This window comes from Squalius cephalus (genome assembly GCF_949319135.1).
Source record: "Squalius cephalus genome assembly, chromosome: 2".
In the NCBI taxonomy this organism is placed as follows: domain Eukaryota; kingdom Metazoa; phylum Chordata; class Actinopteri; order Cypriniformes; family Leuciscidae; genus Squalius; species Squalius cephalus.
The window spans coordinates 19,213,423-19,234,023 of NC_137123.1; the positions used below are offsets into that span (position 1 = coordinate 19,213,423).

The window sequence follows — 20,601 nt, forward strand, 5'->3', positions numbered from 1 at the left end:
GGTACGTTTACACGTCAACTAATGCACTAAAAATGGAAAAGTTTTTCCTTTGTGGTTTTCGCGAACAAATGACAATATTATCAAACGATCTTCGTTCACACGGACCCGCGAAAACGACTAAAAACGCTGCTTCGTTTCAGTAAACGGACCACTACATTCCAAAGTCAAAGAAATGACAACAATTTACGCTTCACTAGGAATAACGGTCATTTTAATAATGGCTACCTGTCTGAAATAAGACATCCTTTAATGCTAAACTTGCACTTTGAGGGTGCGTTTACACGACAGCTATGTACTAAAAACGGAAAGGTTTTTTCTTGAAGGTTTCCGTGAAAACGACTAAAAACGCTGTATTCTGCTGCCAGGCCAGTAGGTGGCGATGTCACTTTGAAAAGAAACACTACGCGCCTATAGACTGAACACTTAACACACAAGCGCATAATGTCACCGTTTTCACAGATTCATGTTTTTGTAGTTCACACGGAGACGAAAACGGTATAATTTTCAAAAACTTGCACTTTCAAAAGTATGAATTTTCAGGCCCCCAAAACGCCGCTGTCGTGTAAATGAACGGTCAAAGCGGGTATAAAGTTTCTCGTTTTCAGTTGAAAACGGTGTCGTGTAAACGGCCCCTTAATCTCGGCTCTTAGCAAAATACATCACACAAAAATGAAAATTAGGTCATTTGCTCAAGCTCGTGTCATCTATTTGACTTATGCACAATTTCCCACGTGATCTGAAATTGTATGATAGCTTTCTGTGAGGAAATTCACTATTAATTGAAAATCATTCCCTCCTCATCTCATTTGCATATGCATATTTAAACTTGGCGTCACATTTAGTTGCAAAACTTGCAATGACCAATTGCCTTCAGCTTCAACAATGTAAAACATTGCAAGACACGCCTTGACACCAAATTTGCGAGATTGGAAACTAGATTTGAGAGCTTGAGGGCCTCAACTGACCAACAAACTTATCAACAAATAATAACTTGCACTACTGTTCAAAAGTTTGGGTTCAGTATGATTTTTTTAAATGTTTTTGAAAGAAGTCTCTTCTGCTCACCAAAGCTGCATTTATTTGATCAATAATCCAGTAAAAATAGTAAATATTGTGAAATATCATTACAGTTTAAAATAACCATTTTATATTTGAACATATTTTAAAATGTAATTTATTCCTGATTAAAGCTGAATTTTCAGCATCATTATTACATGTTTTTTGCTCTTTCTGAAGCCTGACAGCCCTGACCTGGTTGAAGAATAGCATGAACTTCTATGTTCTACAGATGAAATAAAGTCGTACACATTTAGAAGGACACGAGGGTGAGTAAATGACTGAATTTTCATTTTCAGGTGCACTAATGCTTATCATATATAGTCTATAAGGATTGTCAAGAATCTAATTCTTTTTGCAGCCTTTGTGCAAAATCTGAGCAGCACTTCATTACCGGAACAAAAACAAAAAAAAACCGTTGGTTTCTGATTAATCAGTTGTGAACGGGACGCACTCTCAAGCATAAAATATGAGTTCAGGTATCTGCCCCCCTTGCACACCCGTCCCGTTGGTGCTGTCCGAGGAGCACTGGAACTGGAAGGTCACCTTCCCGCACTGGACCTCCGTCATGCCCTCCTGGCCGAAATAGCTCAGCTCGTTCCCGTCCAGAACCACGCTGGCCGTGTAGAACGTGTCGGGTTCGATCTGCACCGGGTACTCGAAGAACACGGGGAAGGTGTTGCTGGAGCCGTCGGAGAAGTATTTGATGATGGCGACGCCGAGCGTCACGCCTTGGCGCTTCAGCTCGATCTTGGCCTGGTACTCGGCCGAACCGCAGCTGGAGCCGTACAGCCCGAACCCGGCGATGAAGACGCGCTTGTCCACGGCGAACTGGATGCTGTCGCAGCGCCCGCGGTACCGCCACTGATTGCTACGGTACGCGCACGACTGAAAGCGGTGGCACTTCTGCGGCGTCAACCCTTTCCGTGGTTTGCAGACGAACTTCAGCTCTGGTTTCTTGGCCGCCGTGTACCACAAGAAAATATCGTTGGTCTCGTTGAGCGTCAACACGCCCGACTGCGCAACGCCGTTAGCGAAATCATCAAGCGCCATCGCCGGGATCCGTATCAGATAGATGGACTTTCCCAAAACAAGCCGTTTGTTCTCGATGGTGGGCTGGAGTTCCTGTCGTTGACACTCGGCCTCCGCCCAGCTCAACGCCGCGTCGAACACCACCATCTCCTTGGCGTTGAGCGTCTCGCGCCGGAGGATGCTCTCTAAAGTCTGAGTGTCGATGTCGCAGAATCCCTCGGAGCGGAGGGCGAGTTCGGCCTGCGCGTCGATGACCTCCCAGCAGCGCTGAGTGAGGTCGGGCTCCTCGAAAAGGCAGCTCTGAGAGAGCAGGACGCAGGCGTTTCGAGCGCTCAGGCTCGTCTCCAGGAAGTTGACGCAAGCGCGGGCCAAGTGGGGAACGATGTATTTTTTGGCGGCGTACAGTGTGGCGAGGACGGTGTCTGCACACAGGTCGATCTCATCACAGTAGATATACCTGACAACAGAGAGCAAAATTATTCTATTTAAAGGGATACTTCACCGATTAGCATTTAGCTTTGTATCAGTAGAAACCGAATTTTTCGAAATAGTATTTTCGAATGACCGTGCTTCCCTCCCTCATGTCCCCCTGAGACAGGAGATTTCTGTATTGTGTGTCTGGAAAAAAACCTCCGATGACGCAAAAAAACGTCATTTTGCGTCATCTGAGGCTTTTTTTACATTTTTTATCATTTCATCCGATACTGCCCTCTGTAACCGGTAGGCGTGGCTTGGGAGTGGCCTCGTAGGGCAGTGAAGCAAGTGCATTCTGGGAGTTGTTATCTTTCATCCACATGAGCCAAAAATACATTTTCTGGCTTTTCCCAGTCTAGAAGGCACCAGCTTCTAAAATAATTTCACATTTCTACAACATAAATGACCCAATTTAAATACACATTCATCTGTCCAGCGGTGAAATATCCCTTTAATGCTGCTGTCATTGAAGCAAATGACAGGCAAACCAAACACTAAGAAATTCTGAAATTCATGTTAATTCACTGTAATTGTTATGCTAATGTAAATTTAATTTGTAATGCCGTATTAGATTTATAAATAAACAAATAAATGTAATTATTGTAAAATTACATTATACATTTTATATATATATATATATATATATATATATATATATATATATATATATATAAGGGAAAAAAACATTTCACTAGTGATCTCAGACTTTTGGACCCTATTATATATCTTTATTCTTTAAGACACCATAACATAACAATTTGAGTTTTTGTAGGAAATATTTCTATTTATGAGTTTTTGTAATAAAATAAGAGAAATAAAAAAGGTTAATTATATTTTATTTGGAAGGTCAATAATTAAATTAATAAATAGTTTTCAAATAAAATAAAAATATATAAATATTCACTATTGGTTTCAGACTATCTTCATCTTTAAAGACCCAATTACATCCTTGTTATTTTTGTAATGGAAAAAAGTATAGTATTATATCTATATTATTTATTCTATTAAAAATATATACAAAATGTAAAATATTATAATTTTATACAATTTAAATATATACATATTCACTAGTGGTCTCCACAGTATATTTTTCTCTTTAACAACTTTAAAATATATTTATTTGATTATTTATTTTTATATAATTTTATATAATCTAAAAAAATATATATATTTGAATTTATACAATATTAAAAATATATTTATTTTATTAGAAAAATAAATTCTCTAGTGTTTTCTTTAAAACCCCATGACATCAAATTTAAAGTTTTGCGTCTTTTAATTGATATTTATTAGCTTTGTATATGCTAGAGACTGAAAGTCATACTTTAGCATGGCAAGGAAAGAAGGCGGCTCCACATCAGGGATCCGGATCTCATCCTTATCTTCAGCCAGTTCTCCGTAGAACATGGCATGAAATACAGAACTGCCCACAGCCAGGACATACTAAAAGAGAGAGAGATGCAAACAGAGATCATGAGCATCACTCTTTTTCAGTTTTATTTAATCCTGCATTTGCTAACAGTGAATCCCATGAAACCTGTAACCAACATGTCCCTGTCCAAAAAAAAATAAAAAATTATATATATATATATATATATATATATATATACATATATATATATATATATATATATATATATATATGTGTGAAATATATATATATATATATATATATATATATATATATATATATATATATATATATATATATATATATATATATAAAATTTGTAATATACTTGCTGTCACTTTAAGATGGATCCATTATACTGTTACACATGTGTTTTCATTTTTTTGTAAATTTGGAGTGCTGTCAGTACAGAGAACAACGACAAAAATCGGTGTTGCCTACACCGTGTTATCCTCTTTTTAAAATTTGCACCCTGTTGACTTCAATGGGGCAAGTTTTAAACCTGCTTTTAGCCTCTTAACATCCTTGATGTGTCATTACAAGTGCACAGCCATGTGAGTGATTCCTTCAGAGTGAACACGGTGAATCTGACTGCAGTAGATGTGAAAGATATGAATAAAAGTGATGTTAATTCAGCCAGCGCTCATACCTGTATTTACTTCCTGTCTTCGGTCGAAGTCCACAGTAGTCGATTGTCGAGTTCACGCGCGTGATCATAGGTAACTTACTAACTGCGTGAACTCGACAGGTCAAAAAAAAATTACAAAAAAATGAGCTCAATGTTAAAACTGACCGGAGTTCTCCTTTAAAACATAACTGACTGTGTTTACATGAATACTCACCAAGACTGGCATTTTGACATTATTTTGAGTGTATTTGTCTGTTTTAAGCGCAATAAACAGCAAAAAATAACTAAATTTAGTCCTGAGAGGCAGCTTTATGTGCCTCACTTTGGGTGAGAGCACAAAATCTGCAGGAATGAGTAAAATGATGCTTGTTTTGCTCGTTTCCAAGGCTGTGATACGCTGCGTTTCCTGCCAACTGGCATCCCGGGGTGTCGAAATACTATTGGGTGAACAGGCAGTGGGCGGAGTCACACAGACCAAAACAAAACACGACTGACAACACGGAACGTGTAAAATAATAAGCAAAATAACTGGCCGTAGAAGTGTTTTTCAGAGAAACGAGTATGTGAACTCAGCATGTTTCCTAAATATCTGCAAACATATTATGGTATTTTTATGCTTTAGTAGAGTGAAAAAGTTACATACAGCACCTTTAAGTCACTTTGGATAAAAGCCATCTGTCAAATGCATACATGTTTTCATGAGATTCACCATTCTGCAACAAACTGGAGTGATAAGATGCCCATATTTTGGTTGCACGGCTGAACAGTGGTAATTCTGTACCTTGTGTCCCGGCACTCTCTGGGTTCCTCCAGGAGGTCCCACCACAAAATGAATATCGGCCATCAGCTCGTTGTTGAACATGACTGAGTTTCTGCACGGGACAAATGAATAATGAAAAGACCCTTTAGCCATCGGTGCAACATCACATGCTGACTAGGCAGTGGAAGAGAAAGAGTGGATTACCTCTCTCTGATCGTGGGATACAAGCCTTGCCAGTTACATCCCTGAATGGTGTTGTTGTTGCTCACGTTCTGCTGATGGTACTGTTGGACAGCGTTGGCTGTGACAGCGGGCAGTTTTTTGGCAGGAAACAGCTCAGCGGCCATTTTACCAACACGTCAATTAATCAGGAGGATTTCATGGCAGAGGATCTGGCAACCTTTAAAAGATTAGAATATAACATATATTAATATACCATGGCATGATATTATAATATAACATAACATGATATTATAATATAACATAATATATTATGTTTTTAATATAACGTCTGAATATAAATACTTTTTATACATTTACTTCTCTCATGTATAGGCTATGAGTGTTAATGACAGTCAATAATGAAATTGGTTGCTAATGGCAGTTAAGATTATCTCATAGCTGTCGTTACAGTCTTTTTGTCTTGACATGTTGTCTTCAACTCGTATATTAAAACGAAGCAGTTCACATACATCAAATTCTGGACATAAACACAGTTAGCAATCACAGCTAAAGCTGTAAATCATCCAAATACACACAGAACAGCAGCACATATTGTTAAACGAGGGATTAAATTATCCAGAAGCACATGCATTTAGTAAATACTTTGATATCGGTCAATAACAGATGCTGATCTGAGCTGCTAATTCAGATGCAAGCAACAGGAAATAAACAAAAACAGGCACCGGGCTCATAAACCTAAAACATAAACCACACAAAACATCTAAACACCATGACGAAATGCCAACGCTCGTCAACCAATAACAGTTCAATAGTCGTAATTACCAGAGGCTGATTAATGCAGCAGGTTTCGTGAGAGTGAAGAAAGTTTGCAGCTGGTTTGCACATCAACAACATCCTCCATGATCGGAGGATCCGCCTGACGGACTGCGCATGCGCCAAACAAACAAGCAAGAATAAGAAGAAAGAAAGAAGTAAATACTACTTGGAGTTAGCAGTAGGTACTACTAACTTTTCATACTTTATTCTTTTATTTATACATTTATTCAATTATTTGTTCATTTTTTGCCCGTTCAAGAGTAATTAGAATATTTTATTTGAGGTACGTAAATATTTAGAGACTAAAAGTGGTGGTTGATAATAAAATTGGTTCCCACACACTAAAAATATTTGCAATATTGTAAGCAAAATTGCTCCCAAATTATTTACATACCAAAGAAAAAAAATTAAGGAAATAAAATATAATTTTTTTATTGACGCTGATAGAGCGAATGAAGACCAGCAGGTGGCGCTCGACGCAAGGTCTTAGAATATTTGATAACCTTTTTTAAAATCTTTATAATGACGTCTGTCCTCGTTATAATGACGTCTGTGTTATAATGACGTCTATCCTCTATGTCCAAATTGAGGTATACATGATTTTTTGTATTGTTTTATTTTATTATTATTTTATTGTATTGTATTGTATTTTACGGTAAATTATTTGTCATAATATTATAATTGCTCTATTTTAATGTAATGTTTTGTATATATACATATTCTGCACTGTAAAACTCATAATTACATTTTTAGCCCACTTTGACTTTAATTGTCGATGAAGAAAATCTGAAAATACATTATATATAAATTAAATTAGTATATTTTATTTTATGTCCTCAGTTGGTCCTCTTCTATACATCGATGTAAGAGTTTTGATCTTTGTAGCAAATTTTTCAGTTTGCCAGCCGTAAGGGAATTAATGGATAATACTCTAATACAAGAATTAAGCTCATAAATAATGGGCAAGGCTATCTAATAATGTTTTTAAAGTACAGTTGCAAATAATTGTAAACTTGAATCTAGTCTCTCTTGCCATCATTGACAAAACATGCATTACAACAAGTTTATTGGACTTTTGCACCTTACACACAGACATCTATTATCCTAACCATCTTCAACCTTAAACAGAGGTCAGGGTGCGAAATTCGCAGACCGCAAAGAATCTCTCTTATTAGCGATAAAATAACAAATATTCAGACGCATCACTGGAATCCCACGGCCAGCAAACCTCTGACTGAACATTGACCCTGAAAAGCAGCTTGACTAGAGCTTAACAGCAAAAACAGTCACAGGAATGCAACGCTGCCCTTGTTGCACTGATGCAAAGGCTTTACGTAATGATTTACTAATTACACTATAGAGGCCTTGGCCGTGGGGGATGCTGGGTAACGGGTCTCTTGGTTAGACACCGGCAGGCACCGACCTAATGGAAGGGGTCCATAAACAAGCAGCACTTTTATTGTCTGGACAATGATTTGTATCTCTCAGACCCATTTAAAAACTATTTAGAGGGTTTTAAACACGGGGAAATGGCCATTGTTTGCCCGTCTTATGGTCGGCTTCAATGCAAAATTGTTCGTGTGGAGTCTTGCTCTATGTTTACTCTTCTATTCATAGATCCATTCGAAGACAAACTTTTTGTTTTCCACAAAGTCTGAAATTAAACTTCTGTGGTAAAGCTTGTGAAATGTCATATTGAAATATCAGTTTATTAAAATATCACTTTGCTTTTATAGGATGGGAATGGTTGATTTGGTTATGGCAGACACTAAAACATTATGCAAACCAGAATGGGAAGTATTTGGACACTTAGCCACACTTAAAAATGTCTGCATTTCATTGCATTTGCAAACAAATGCTACAGTTTCTCAGAACTTTTGTTTCTTTTAAGACATACTTTTAGTGAATCTATGAAGTCAGTTCACGCAGGTTTCCAATCAGCAACCTCAAACTATAAACATTTTCCAATTATAATTGACCAAATATTTCTGTAACATCTTGATTTTCATAACAGTATACCCAGCTAACAGGGAATGTTCTCAGAACTTTGTCTAATGTTCTGGCAAGGTTCTCTCAATGTGATGAACAAATAACAAAGACTAGCCAATAGAGCTGGTAAGTCCCGCCCCCTCCGCTAACCCCGCTGGACCTCTAGGTTGAAAAATCGTCAATGCAAGTGAATGGGAGAAAATAATAATTTTCTGGTCACGTTTGAATTGTGCCATGAATCTGAACATATGTTGTCTGTGAATTTTTTATATAATCTTTCGTGTGAAGAATGCTACAATTTAGCAGGTAGAAGTTTGATACGGTTAGACTTTGTGTGAGAGCACTTTGTGGACTACAACTCTTCGCTGCTTTCGACGTTTGAAATGTCACCACCACCCGCACACGGACACTAGCTCACGGATCCCGCTAAACATGCCTGTGTCTTTGGTGCACTTCACCGCCTTCTTTCAGGGAGAGGAAAAAATCGTTGAGGTTGGCGAAAACCACGGGTAAGTCAACTTTATGGGGTGACGTCACATAGGCGACATGTAGTCTTTCTCCTTATGTCTTTTCCACAACTGCTAGCCAAAGAATCATACCATATACTGTCAAACTCGTAACATGAAAGATTATATAAAAAATTCACAGACAACATATGTTCACATTCATGGCACAATTCAAACTTTCCTCTCCCTGAAAGAAGGCGGTGAAGTGCACCAAAGACACAGCCATGTTTAGAGGGATCCGTGTGCGGGTGGTAGTGACGTTTCAAACGCGTCGAAAGCAAGCGTGCCACACAAGCCCTGAAAAGTGAAGCCAAAACGTCTCGATCGCCCCCCGGTGACTGGTCCTAGTATAGGTCATAAGCCCCGCCTCCCCGTGTTAGTCAACGGGACGTGAGACCAACTAAACAATTAAATTACACTTCAAATATCTTTTTCCAAAGGTGGTTTCTTTCATTTGCTGTCGTTTTTATCACGCTGATGTAAGTTCAAATGTCTGTTTCAAAAATAAATTGGTTTTTAGTTAGTTACGTGATGCGGTGGTGTAACGTCATGATTGACAGCTGTGATTGACAGGTTCTCTGAGCGAAGTAGTCACTGAAGCACCAACGGACATTTTTTCGGGATCTTCGGAGGACTGAGGAGATTGTATTTACTTTATTTTAACAAGCCTCTTGTCATACTGCAATCAATTTTTAAAAAAGTGTGCAGAATGCACTTTCCCTGAGGCGAGTGAGGGCGGAGCGTTGATTTTGCGGCTTTACTTCCTGCTCACGACTGCGCAGGTCTGGTCCCGAGATCGCTACTGCGCAGACTCAAGTTCCAATATGTCAGCGCCATATCGGGACTCTGGCGGCTTCAGTTCTCACCAATGGAAGAGAGCGAAGGGGCGTTGTCCATCTTTTTTACAGTCTATGGTTGAAAGCAGCGAAGAGTTGTAGTCCACAAAGTGCTCTCACACAAAGTCTAACCGTATCAAACTTCTACCCGCTAAATTGTAGGATTCTTCACACGAAAGATTATATAAAAAAATTCACAGACAACATATGTTCAGATTCATGGCAAAATTCAAACGTGACCAGAAAATAATTATTTTCTCCCATTCACTTGCATTGACGATTTTTCAACCTAGAGGTCCAGCGGGGTTCGCGGAGGGGGCGGGACTTACCAGCTCTATAGGCTACAGAAAGATGGCGCAATCGTCGTAATACCAGAGCCCGCGTCATTCTCTGGTAATACTCTGAATAGAAGAAGAAAGCTCAACACGCAACATGGTGGACTAAGTCCCGCCTTCTAAATAAAAGAGCCAATCGCCGATTGGTAAAGTCATCGTGTTGTGCGCTTAGGACTGCGCATGCGCATTAGCTTGGCCCATCCTGAAAAAAAATTTTTTATTGTCATGGTTTGAGCGTTTAGAAACAAAATGTATGAGACAGTTGTTGTCAGATTTCATTGGGGATTTCATATATGAAATTTAATCGTAAGCTTGGTGAATAGTTTAGGAGATTTTGATGTTTTACCATTCAAAGAGATAGGAGCTGCACTTGCACTTGCACGCCTGCAAGGCGTTTCAAAGATGGCCGCCGAGTGAAATGTCTGGTCTTAAAGGGACTTTGACTAATATTCTTCCAGGTACGTTAATAGAATGTTCATTCAAAGTTATGTGGTCTATGATAATGTTCTCAAAACATTAGCACAAATATGCACACAAAGCCACATGACTTAATAATGCTGTTAACCACAGCTCATTATCTATGGTTACTCAAAAATGAATTGCAAATACAGTGCTTCCAAAAAGTTACTATTAGCCGACTTAAAATATATAGCCTAAAGTTACTTAAACCACACTTAAAAATGTCAGGAAATCATAAGAAAATACCAAACTAAAGGATGCATATATGTTAAAGAAAAACAGCACAAGCACACTTTTCAAGCACAACTTTTTTTTTTGTAAAAAAAAAAGAAGTTTGTTCAAAAATATGTTCTTACATTGTGAAAACATTATTTCTGAATGTTCTCTGTACATTAAAAACATCCACTTTTTGTTTAATCATTCTTCAAACATGGAAATGTTACTTTTGAATGTTCTTTGAACATTCTGAAACTACGGAGCGTCTAAAGGGACATTCTGATATAAAATATAAAATGGGAGGGGAAAATATATTTCAATGCTTTTGCGTTTTCTAGCAATACCTTTGTCTTTCCCCAAAAACATTTGCATTCCCTCACAAAATGCTTGCATCCCCCTGAAAAATAGTGCGTTCGCTTGCAAAACGTTTGTGTCCCTTGTCCCTCCTATTTTTTTCCTTCACCATGTCCCTTTTAGGGGCTCCATATGAAACAATTAGTAACATTTTATTTTAAAAATGTTAGAAAACGTTCCATGAACAATGTATAAATAATGTTTTAAATATAACATAATATCTGCAAGTACAGATATTGTATCATTTTTGATGAATGTCAGCTGCTTATAAAATCCAGTGTTCTCTTTTTCCTCTGTATAGTGAGCGGCGCTGATTTATGCCTCAAGTGTATTGTGGGATATCAGAGTCTCTGAACACGGGGTTGGTAAGACTTTTCCTACTCATATTGATTTAGGTTTGACCTTTGTGTGTTTTTCCTTCCTCTATTAGATTATCTTTCACTTTGCAAAACTGATTTTGCACCATTGCACAAAACATCTATGCACTTGTGATATTGCTTATCATTTCAGCCCATAATAGTAAATTTGTTGTTATTGTGATAAGACATAATGAGATTGTTTCTGTTCATGGATATTTGCACGTAAGAAATATTTCATTGCCACATGGAAATAGAAACACTTTCATTATATATATATATATATATATATATATATATATATATAATATGCCATAGATTTTAAATGATATAGGCTATACAGTAGTGGCCAAAAGTGATGTCCAGAGTGGATATTGGTTTCGAATGACCCTACAAGTTTGATTAAACAATCAAAATATGAAGAAAATATTTTATAATTTTAAATATTTTAAATATGAGGGAAGAACAAAACACTAAACTTGGTTCTGACAAAATTATTTGGCAAAAAATATGTTTTTGCATGTGTTCATATTCATAATTTCTTTGTATGACAGCCTGGCCAAAATGTATATGTCCGCATAATTCTGCATGTTTCATTGCATTATGACAATTAAAACAACTAACTCCAAGCACAACTACACAATATGCTTACAAAATCTGAAACACGAAGATGCCAATTTTCCTAGGCTGGATATCACTTTTGGCCACTACTGTATATAGGTGTTCATTATGTTAATATGAGCATGTTGCATATATTTGACTTTTGAAAAGTGTGTAGAGTGTTTTTTTTTTCTTAAATCTCCCAGCCCATACTTATCTTTTCCTGAGAGTCCTGTCATGGTGTCACATTTTAGGGTTGTTTTGATGGCACATGCATTCAAGCCCAAACCCCCCAAGATCCTTTTCAGATCCTCGAGTGAGCAGATTGGCCAAAGTCAATTAGAAGTCTATTACAATGAAATGCTGTTTATGGAGATAAAGGATGAATTAGCCGTACTAACTCTCTTCATTCACAGCCTCTCTCTTTCTCTTTTTCTGTCAAGTGGCATTCACTGAATTGAATAATACGTCTCATGCCTGGGAACCGCAGCGTTTGGGACTGAACACATGGTGTGATAATGGGGGGCTCTGTATTCATAGGCTGGTCAGTTCCTGCCCCTCGTATTGTGCGCTGGCTTTCTCAGGGCTCAGTGTGTGTGTGTTGTGGAGAAGGAAAGGGTGGTAACAGTGTTTCGTGAAGCGTATTGTAGTATTTCTTAGCGAGGGCTCTTATTGTTCATTTTGGCAGCGAGTGAGAGGAACAGACGGCTGGGCTGCACATCCCAGGTGCATTTTGGGATCCTATGTATCTTGATTCAACCCCTCCTTTCTCACATCATCCATTGTCATGATCTCAAGCGGTGTGATGTGTGCTTGTGTCCTTAATCATTTATATGTGGCGCACTTTGACATTTCTCAGATCGCAACTAAAATTCTTAAAACTACTTGTTCAACCTCCACATCATAAAAGCAATTTCTCATTCATGTGTTTCCATGCATTATGCAGTTGTGTGATCATTTGGCTCTTGGTCTGTCTACCTGACCATTACCAAACCAGCATAAACCAGCCTGAAACCTCATGGCGGCCAATGTCTCTCCTTCTGTCCTCCAGTGGTCATTCATACAGCACTAGGGACCTGTGCTCACCACCAATGAATAGTCAATAAAGAGCCCATCACTTTCCGCTGCATTTGCTTGAAAGAAAAGCACCTCAGAAAGCTCTTCTCCGGCCCAAACCGTCACCCCTGCCATCTGTGCTGCTGTTCTCCGCCCTCCTGCGCGTGGTTGAAAGGGATAATGGAGTCTTGAATAAGTTTTGAATACTTGAGAATAGACCGTCCCTTATTATCTCTGCCAGCATCTGCTTGCCGCTCCATTGATGTGCTCCGTGTATTTACTCCACTCAATTAAACCACTATAAACTCCATTAGCAACAACAGAGGCACTGAGAAATGGCCACACAATAGGGACGGATGAGGGCCCTTCCCTCACTTCTTCACGGGGAGGAGGTCTCCATTCAGAGGAGCCGTGTTCAGCGCTGGAACAGCTGCTGATAATCTGCTTCTGCGCTGCTCGCCGTGTCTTTCTTACTGTCGTGTCAATGGTTTCAAACAGGTGTTGTTTTAATTAGTGTAGCATTCGTGGGCATTTAGAGGCCCTTTGCCTCATAAGGGCCCTCTGACATATAAAGAGCAGCCAAATACACATGCCATCACTCTCTGGACCAATATTACAGGCGTTAATGACTTTAAATGGGGTTAAATGAGGCCATTATGCAAATTTGTCCACTTTGCACTCACAGAAATCAACACACACATGTTGAATGTTACACTGTAAAAAAAAAAAAAAGTTGAGAAAACTTAAAAGTTTAAGGCAACCAGCTGCAGGACATTTTTGAGTTTTCTCAACTTACGTGTTTGAGTTATCTCAACTTTTCTCAACTTTTTTCATGTTAAATAGTTGAATAAACTTTAAAACCTGAGTTTGTCATACAAAACGTAAGTTGGATTTTTTACAGTGTAGAATGTGGTGTTTTCGTGTTAGTTTTCGTTATAGAAAAAGAGGAGGGATGGCTCAAATGCGTCTGGAGTATATATTTATATATATGAAGTGTTTTTAATTTTCTCCATATGGATTTCAGGAAATTCTTCAGTAAAGAGGCACTGAACCAAACCAACCAGATCTAATCACAATTTTTTTGGTTGGGCTACAAGTGACACTGTTGCAGTATAGCAGCAAGTATTTGAATAGGTTTGTAACATGACTATTTAGAGAAAGGAAAGTTTGGGGTTAATTTGTCATAAAGCTCAAAAGCAATACTTCACCCCAAAATTCTCTCGTCAAAGAAACGTCATCCAATTTCTTTCTTCTGTGGAAAACAACAAGAAGTTATTTTGAAGAATGTTTCAAATGTTTGTGTTCATGCAATGAAGGTCATTTGGGACCAAAACTCGATTAGACTCCTTTTATGTTTTACAGTCCAACAGGTTTGAAACAATGCCATAGTGAGTAAATGATGACAGAGTTTTCATTTTTGGGTGATCTATCCCTTCAAAAGTTGTAAAAAGCTTGGTTGCTATTTTGATAGCATCTTCCAAAATAGGAAGAAAAACATTTTAAAAATGTGATGTTTTTAACATTCTTTTGAAATAACATTTTCACAACTTAATGAGAATGTGAGTACAACGTTCAGTGCAGTTGTGATGTCCAGAGTGATCAGTAACTTCGTTTAAAGGGCTCCTATTATACTTTTAAAAAAATTTAAACTCTCTTTAGACTTACAAAGCACAAATTTATACTCTATATCAGTACGCACTTTTTCTGAACTCCCTGAAACGACTCGGTTGTAGTCTTGAGTTTCCTTCTGGGAACAAACAAGTCACAATATTCCTCATTAATAATTCCCGCCCATGGAATATGCAAATAAAGGGGCTTGGTTGAGTTAGTTAGTGTGTTAAAACTAGCGGTTATGGTAAGGGGTGTGACATTTCAGAAACGCACTCAAAGTGATTGACCAATCACAACACACTGGTCCAGCCGACCAATCAGAGAACAGTGTGCTTTTCAGACGGAGGAGCATCTGGAACTAATCAGAGCATTACTGACAGACTGAGAAGAGAGGTGCTGCAATAATGTCAAATATATTAAAAAATAATGTGTTTTTTGAACATTCAAGCATGAAAACCTATTCTAGTAGACACCAAACACTAAATCAAGACTTTGTAAAAGGCAAAAAGAGCAAGATATCAGCATTCAGATTGTGTGTGTATTCTCTGTCCCTGATCTTATGCATGGGTCACATTTCTGTCAGTTGATTGTTTTATTGTTAAATGATTGTTATACAGTTGTACCAAGCAGCATGTCTATATTGTTTCATTATATCATAGAAATATAGTATCTGAGTGAGTATTTTACTTTGGAGAACCTGATCTGCTTACAAAGTGGTTTTGACCCCTAAAACCACCCACTGGGAAAACTAAAGAAATGGAAAATGTTTCTGAAATGCGATATTTGAACTTATTTTCCTCTGGAGGGAAGTACTAAAGTTGCGAGAGAACAAGGAAAAGAGAGAATAAAAATGAAATTTTGAAAGAGGTTATGAAAAAAGCGTTGAAGCGAGCCATCACTCACCGACACTGGAGGGCCTGAACTGTGGCCGGTGTGGAGATGGTGCATGGCACATTGGCTGGAAACTATGCATTCACTGCAACGCTGCATGAAGAAACCATTACCACAGAGAGCCATGGGAAACAGCTCCATCCATTATTCAATCAGTGTAGAGACGTTTTCTCTTCTTTAACCGTGGGTTGAATTGGATAGCAGATACTGAAGGCGTGCAGAAGAAGTGAAAAGCATCGTCCCATGTGCCTGTTTCTTCACTGTTTCAGGAATCACAGGTGATTTGTTTTTCAGGGGTTAATAGAGAACAGATCTGAGACGTTCACCCAATACTTCCTTCCTTGCTTTGGGACTTCCTCTTACTTTGACATATTAATGTGGTTTGGACTGGACAAACAGTCTCTGAGCACATGCTGGTTGGAGTTTTAATTTGGCCTTTTATATCCCAAAAAGTGGCATTAATGAGATCCTCAGAGAGGAAAGCTGCTGAGAAGAGGTGTTTTTACTTTTTAACCAATCAGGCTTGCTATTTAATTATGGAGTACAATAAAAAAAGTGATAAAAACAGCTGTGGACTTCACGCAGGAGCATCAGTTCTTCGCAAGTGCACAAAAGTTGCAATCTCACTCTTTCTCTCTGTGTGTCTCTCTCTCTTCCCTGAGGCCCATGGGATCCTGAGCTCTTGGTGTCCCCTGCTTTAGGACAATAGGAGGAATGTCCAGTCTTTTCTGTGGCTCAAACAGAGCGTCAGGAGAGGAAGTGGCCTCAGCACGTTCAGTCCATCCACAGCCTCAGGCTTTCTCATCTAATCCCTGTCTCTAATGCGGCTCTCTCTTCCTTTCTCAATCCCTCTTTCCATCACTCCCCCTCTCTCTTTTCATTGTTTCATTTCCATGCTCTCGGTTGAGGTATAGAGATAGGCTGTTTTCACAGCATGCTTTGCTACATTACAGCAGCAATGATGGGCTCCCTTCGTCCAGGTCACTATACTTTATTATATTTTCTTTATCTATGAATATTTTTAAGACTGTTGTTTCTGTCTTATCACATTATTTTCATGAAAACTAAAAACGTTTTTCTATTAGATTCTCATTTCTTTAATGCAAAAACATTTTCATTACCATAAATATTATTACATCATTTAAATTATGCTTATTTGAATTGTATTACAATAATTATAATTAATAATTATATACTAATTAGTCAAATAGTATAAAACTAGTAAAATGTTTGTATTACAGTAATTTAGCAAAAAAATAAAATGCTTATAAATAATTAAAACAACAAAAACATAAATAATCACAATTTTGTAAAACATTTCCATTATTTAAATTGTACTGCATGTATACATTTCAATGGTATTTGTTTTACTTCATTCAATTTATGCTGTTTTAAATTATATTAAGTACAATTATAAAATTAATATTAAATAGTATAAAATTAGTAAAACATCTACAGTAACATGGGAGATAAATGTGCTAAACACAACTACTAAAATTTTTGGAAACTGACAATTAAATATTGACTCAACAAATTGCTTTCAACTAATTATCCCCAAACAAAAAGATGCATTGTGGTAATTTTAGCTTAAGGTCTGAAGGTAAAATTTAAAAAAAAAATGTATTCACTGAACATATTAAATTGTGTTCAGCCAATCCATCAAGTAGAAGTGAAAAATCTGTGTTTGCCGAACAAGCCTTGCAAAAAAACAAGCCTTGCGTATACGGCCTGGCTCTCCCGGGAGAACTTACCCATTGATTGTAATCATCAATAAGGGAGTGATCCAGGATGGCCCTAGCAGGGACCCAACTTCTCTCCTCCGGACCGTAACCTTCCCAGTCCACCAAGTACTGAAATCTGCTTCCCCTCCGTCTTGCATCCAAAATTCGACGAACGGAATAGGCTGGTTCCCCATGGACAAAACTGGTAACGAGTTATGAGCGTACTCAACCCAAGAGAGTTGCTGGCTCCAGGAGGAAGGATTCTGAGATGCCAGACATCGTAAAACTCTTTCTAAATCTTGGTTGGCCGTGATGAAATCTAGCGCAATATGGGACCAGGGTCTCGAAGGGACAGACAGTGGTTGAAGCAGCCCATCTGGGGGTCGATTGGAAGTTTTGCCATGGGCACAAACCGAGCAGGCCAAAACAAAATCCCGAATATCACGAGCCATAGAAGGCCACCAGAATTGTTGTTTGACCAAAAATCTGGTACGACTAACTCCTGGATGACACGCCACATTGGAACCATGACCCCACCGAATAACGTCGGACCGGACTCTCAAAAGTCTCTCAGGTAGAATGCACTCAGGAGTAGACGGGCGTTCGGAGCGATCAAAACGCCAATGCATTGGGTTTGATGTTCTTGGAACCCGGACGGTACGAAAGCGAAAAGTCAAAACGACCGGAAAAAAGTGCCCACCAAGCCTGCCTGGAGTTCAGGCGTTTGGCGGACCTGATGTATTCAAGGTTCTTATGATCGGTCCAGACGATAAAGGGTTCCCTCGCTCCCTCTAATCAGTGGTGCCATTCTTCCAATGCTAACTTGACTGCCAACAACTCTCTGTTAACAATATCGTAATTACGGCAGTAGATAAGCGATGAGAAAAAAATGCGCAAGGGTGCATCTTGTCGTCCGCGGAAGACCGCTGTGAAAGTACTGCGCCTACCCCCACCTCTGATGCGTCGACCTCCACCACGAACTGACGTGAAGGATCAGGGGCTACAAGAATGCGAGCATTACGGCTCGGACAGGACATTTCTGAATGGTTGGTTAACGTAATGTCATTTTGATCTATTTTTGTATGTACTGGCACGGTAGTGAGATACAAACGCTATGTGTTTAGCTTTACTTATGTAACGTTATAGGTTAGTTCGTTGACAGATTGATGCTGAAAAACTATTTTTGTAAATGTTAGGCTTCTCAATGATGCGTATTGCGTAACGTTATCTCTGTGTTGACTGTTTCTAGCAGTAGTTGAAAGATACCTAATAATTTGTTGTACACAGTTTTTATAACACATTAACCATAACGCGTTGTTCATTATTATACAGTATAGGATTATGAGTTGTTTTGAGAACGTTGTTACATAGAAAACATGCCGTAATGTACCCTACGATGCAGTAATGAGTGTAAACATTATCCACATTCATCATAAAGTGCAAGCGATTTGCAAAGATACAGGTTAATAAAACGTTATACTTACTTCTTCTGGAATTGCAGCAGGCACACGAATAGTTGGTACAGATTCGTTTTTCAGTAGCAGCCTCTTAGCAAACCCAGCTTTATACTGACACTCGTTTAAAAAGCAGTCTGGTGAGAAATGATTAGCGCCAACATAATGGCATTTAGATTGATCGTTGGGAATATTTCCTTCAAAAACAAAACTCAGCCACTGCGTCTTCAGCGGGTCAGATTTCGGAACAGTAAAATGACTGCTGTGTTCCTTATTACATCTAAGAACTGAACACCACAATTGCTTAGACGCCATTCTGCTCCAGCATAATATCAACAATGGCGGACTACTATGACGACAGCTGTCACAGCTCGCTCAGGGCGGGTCTTGTGTTGAAACACGGCTGTCAATCACAATCGCGGGAGGGGCGTTGGATATTATGACGTCACAATATCGAACGGCTTGATTTCAGAGAGGGTCAAACATATAAGGAGATTAAAACAAAACCACTGGATGGATTTTTATCATGATAGGATGGTTGTGTCCAGGCACTGCCAACAGACATTTCAGTGCAATCAACTTGTAAAAGTGCATGTACCATTATATGACCCCTTTAAGATGTTTTAAGGTTAAAAATATTGCAGCATGTGATTTAAAGACATAAATTAATCTAATTTGGCAGTGTTATGTTAAAAAATTCTGTTCTGTCACTTGTCGTCAGCTATTTGATGCAAAGAGGCTTTGTCATTTATTTATTTTGCAGGTTTTCCGCATAAGAAGTCCATGCAGTGCCGCTTCTGCAAGTTTTCATCACATCACCAAGACATCCTTTTCAAGCACTACAGAACTTGCCGTTGGTCAGTTAATCCAACTTCCTTTCCCAGTTTACACCCAGAATGTGTTTGCATTTTCAAAAGAATTGGGGATTTAAAAACACATCTGTGGAGGGTACATCCAAAGACTGGCATTAAGGAGAATGCCACATTTTCTTGTGACAACTGTGATTTTAAGGACATCTGCTCTCAATCAACATTTCTTCACCATTTAAGAGGACATCATGAGCTCAAAGTACCTCTTGTGAGAATACTAAAATTCAAGTGAAGTTACACTGAACATTTGAAGAAACCCTCTCCAGTTACTTGCATCTTATGGTGTTTTTGACGTTTTTGCACTTTAGCAAATATTTGTAGATGTTTAATGTTTAAACTTAAGCTGCAGTTTCATGAACTCAAAGTACCTAAATACTAAAATTTAAGTGAAATTTCTCTAAACACTGGGTGAGGACATGTTATGGTATTTGTTGATGCTTTTACAGATAATTGATGTTTTTCAAATTTGATTCTGTTAATGTAAGGTACAATTCATCAGCTTTGCGTATCTTATCAGAATCCTGAATTTAAATGCATGATTTGTGCAGAATGTACTTTCAATGTATTTACCATTTTAAGGTATTTTCACAATACTGTTGTAGATTTAATAAAATGTATTAAATAAACTATTATATTATTAAATAAACTGGCAGAATGACTTGAGTGTTTAATATATAATGATGTAATTTTTTTTTTTTTTTCATTTTCTTTTGGGGCAACGGGGAATAAACAATACAGTAAAGTTGCTTTACTATAAATTTACCAATATACATTTTTAGTTTAGGTAAAACAAAAAAGAATGCTATTACAATTTAAAATATATAATTGGGCCAATAACATGGTTTGGTAAACGTAATTTTTTTTTTTTTTCAATTGGTTCAACGTATTATTTCTCATTGAGCCAATGTTAACAGACTATTGCAACAATTGATAAAATTACATTTACAGAATTTCTCTTGGGCCAATTGAAAAATTTAGATGTGACCAC

The 20,601-nt window shown here is 38.1% G+C and overlaps 1 protein-coding gene and 1 long non-coding RNA gene across 2 annotated transcripts; one reads left to right on the forward strand and one right to left on the reverse strand.

The window, feature by feature from the left end:
- Window positions 1-646: 646 nt before the first annotated feature.
- On the reverse strand, window positions 647-6,472 carry btbd3a (BTB (POZ) domain containing 3a). The gene is made up of 5 exons (XM_079849224.1): window positions 6,367-6,472; window positions 5,566-5,761; window positions 5,383-5,473; window positions 3,887-4,005; window positions 647-2,545 (listed from the first exon to the last, which is right to left on the reverse strand). Exons 2-5 carry the CDS (start codon window positions 5,706-5,708, stop codon window positions 1,513-1,515), a joined length of 1,386 nt encoding a protein of 461 aa, XP_079705350.1. The 5' UTR covers window positions 5,709-5,761; window positions 6,367-6,472; the 3' UTR covers window positions 647-1,512.
- A 3,932-nt stretch (window positions 6,473-10,404) lies between these two features.
- On the forward strand, window positions 10,405-20,024 carry LOC307153382. Its single transcript, XR_013820139.1, has 3 exons — window positions 10,405-10,484; window positions 11,357-11,420; window positions 19,508-20,024. It is a non-coding gene; the product is annotated as an uncharacterized lncRNA (long non-coding RNA).
- The last annotated feature ends 577 nt before the right edge of the window (window positions 20,025-20,601 follow it).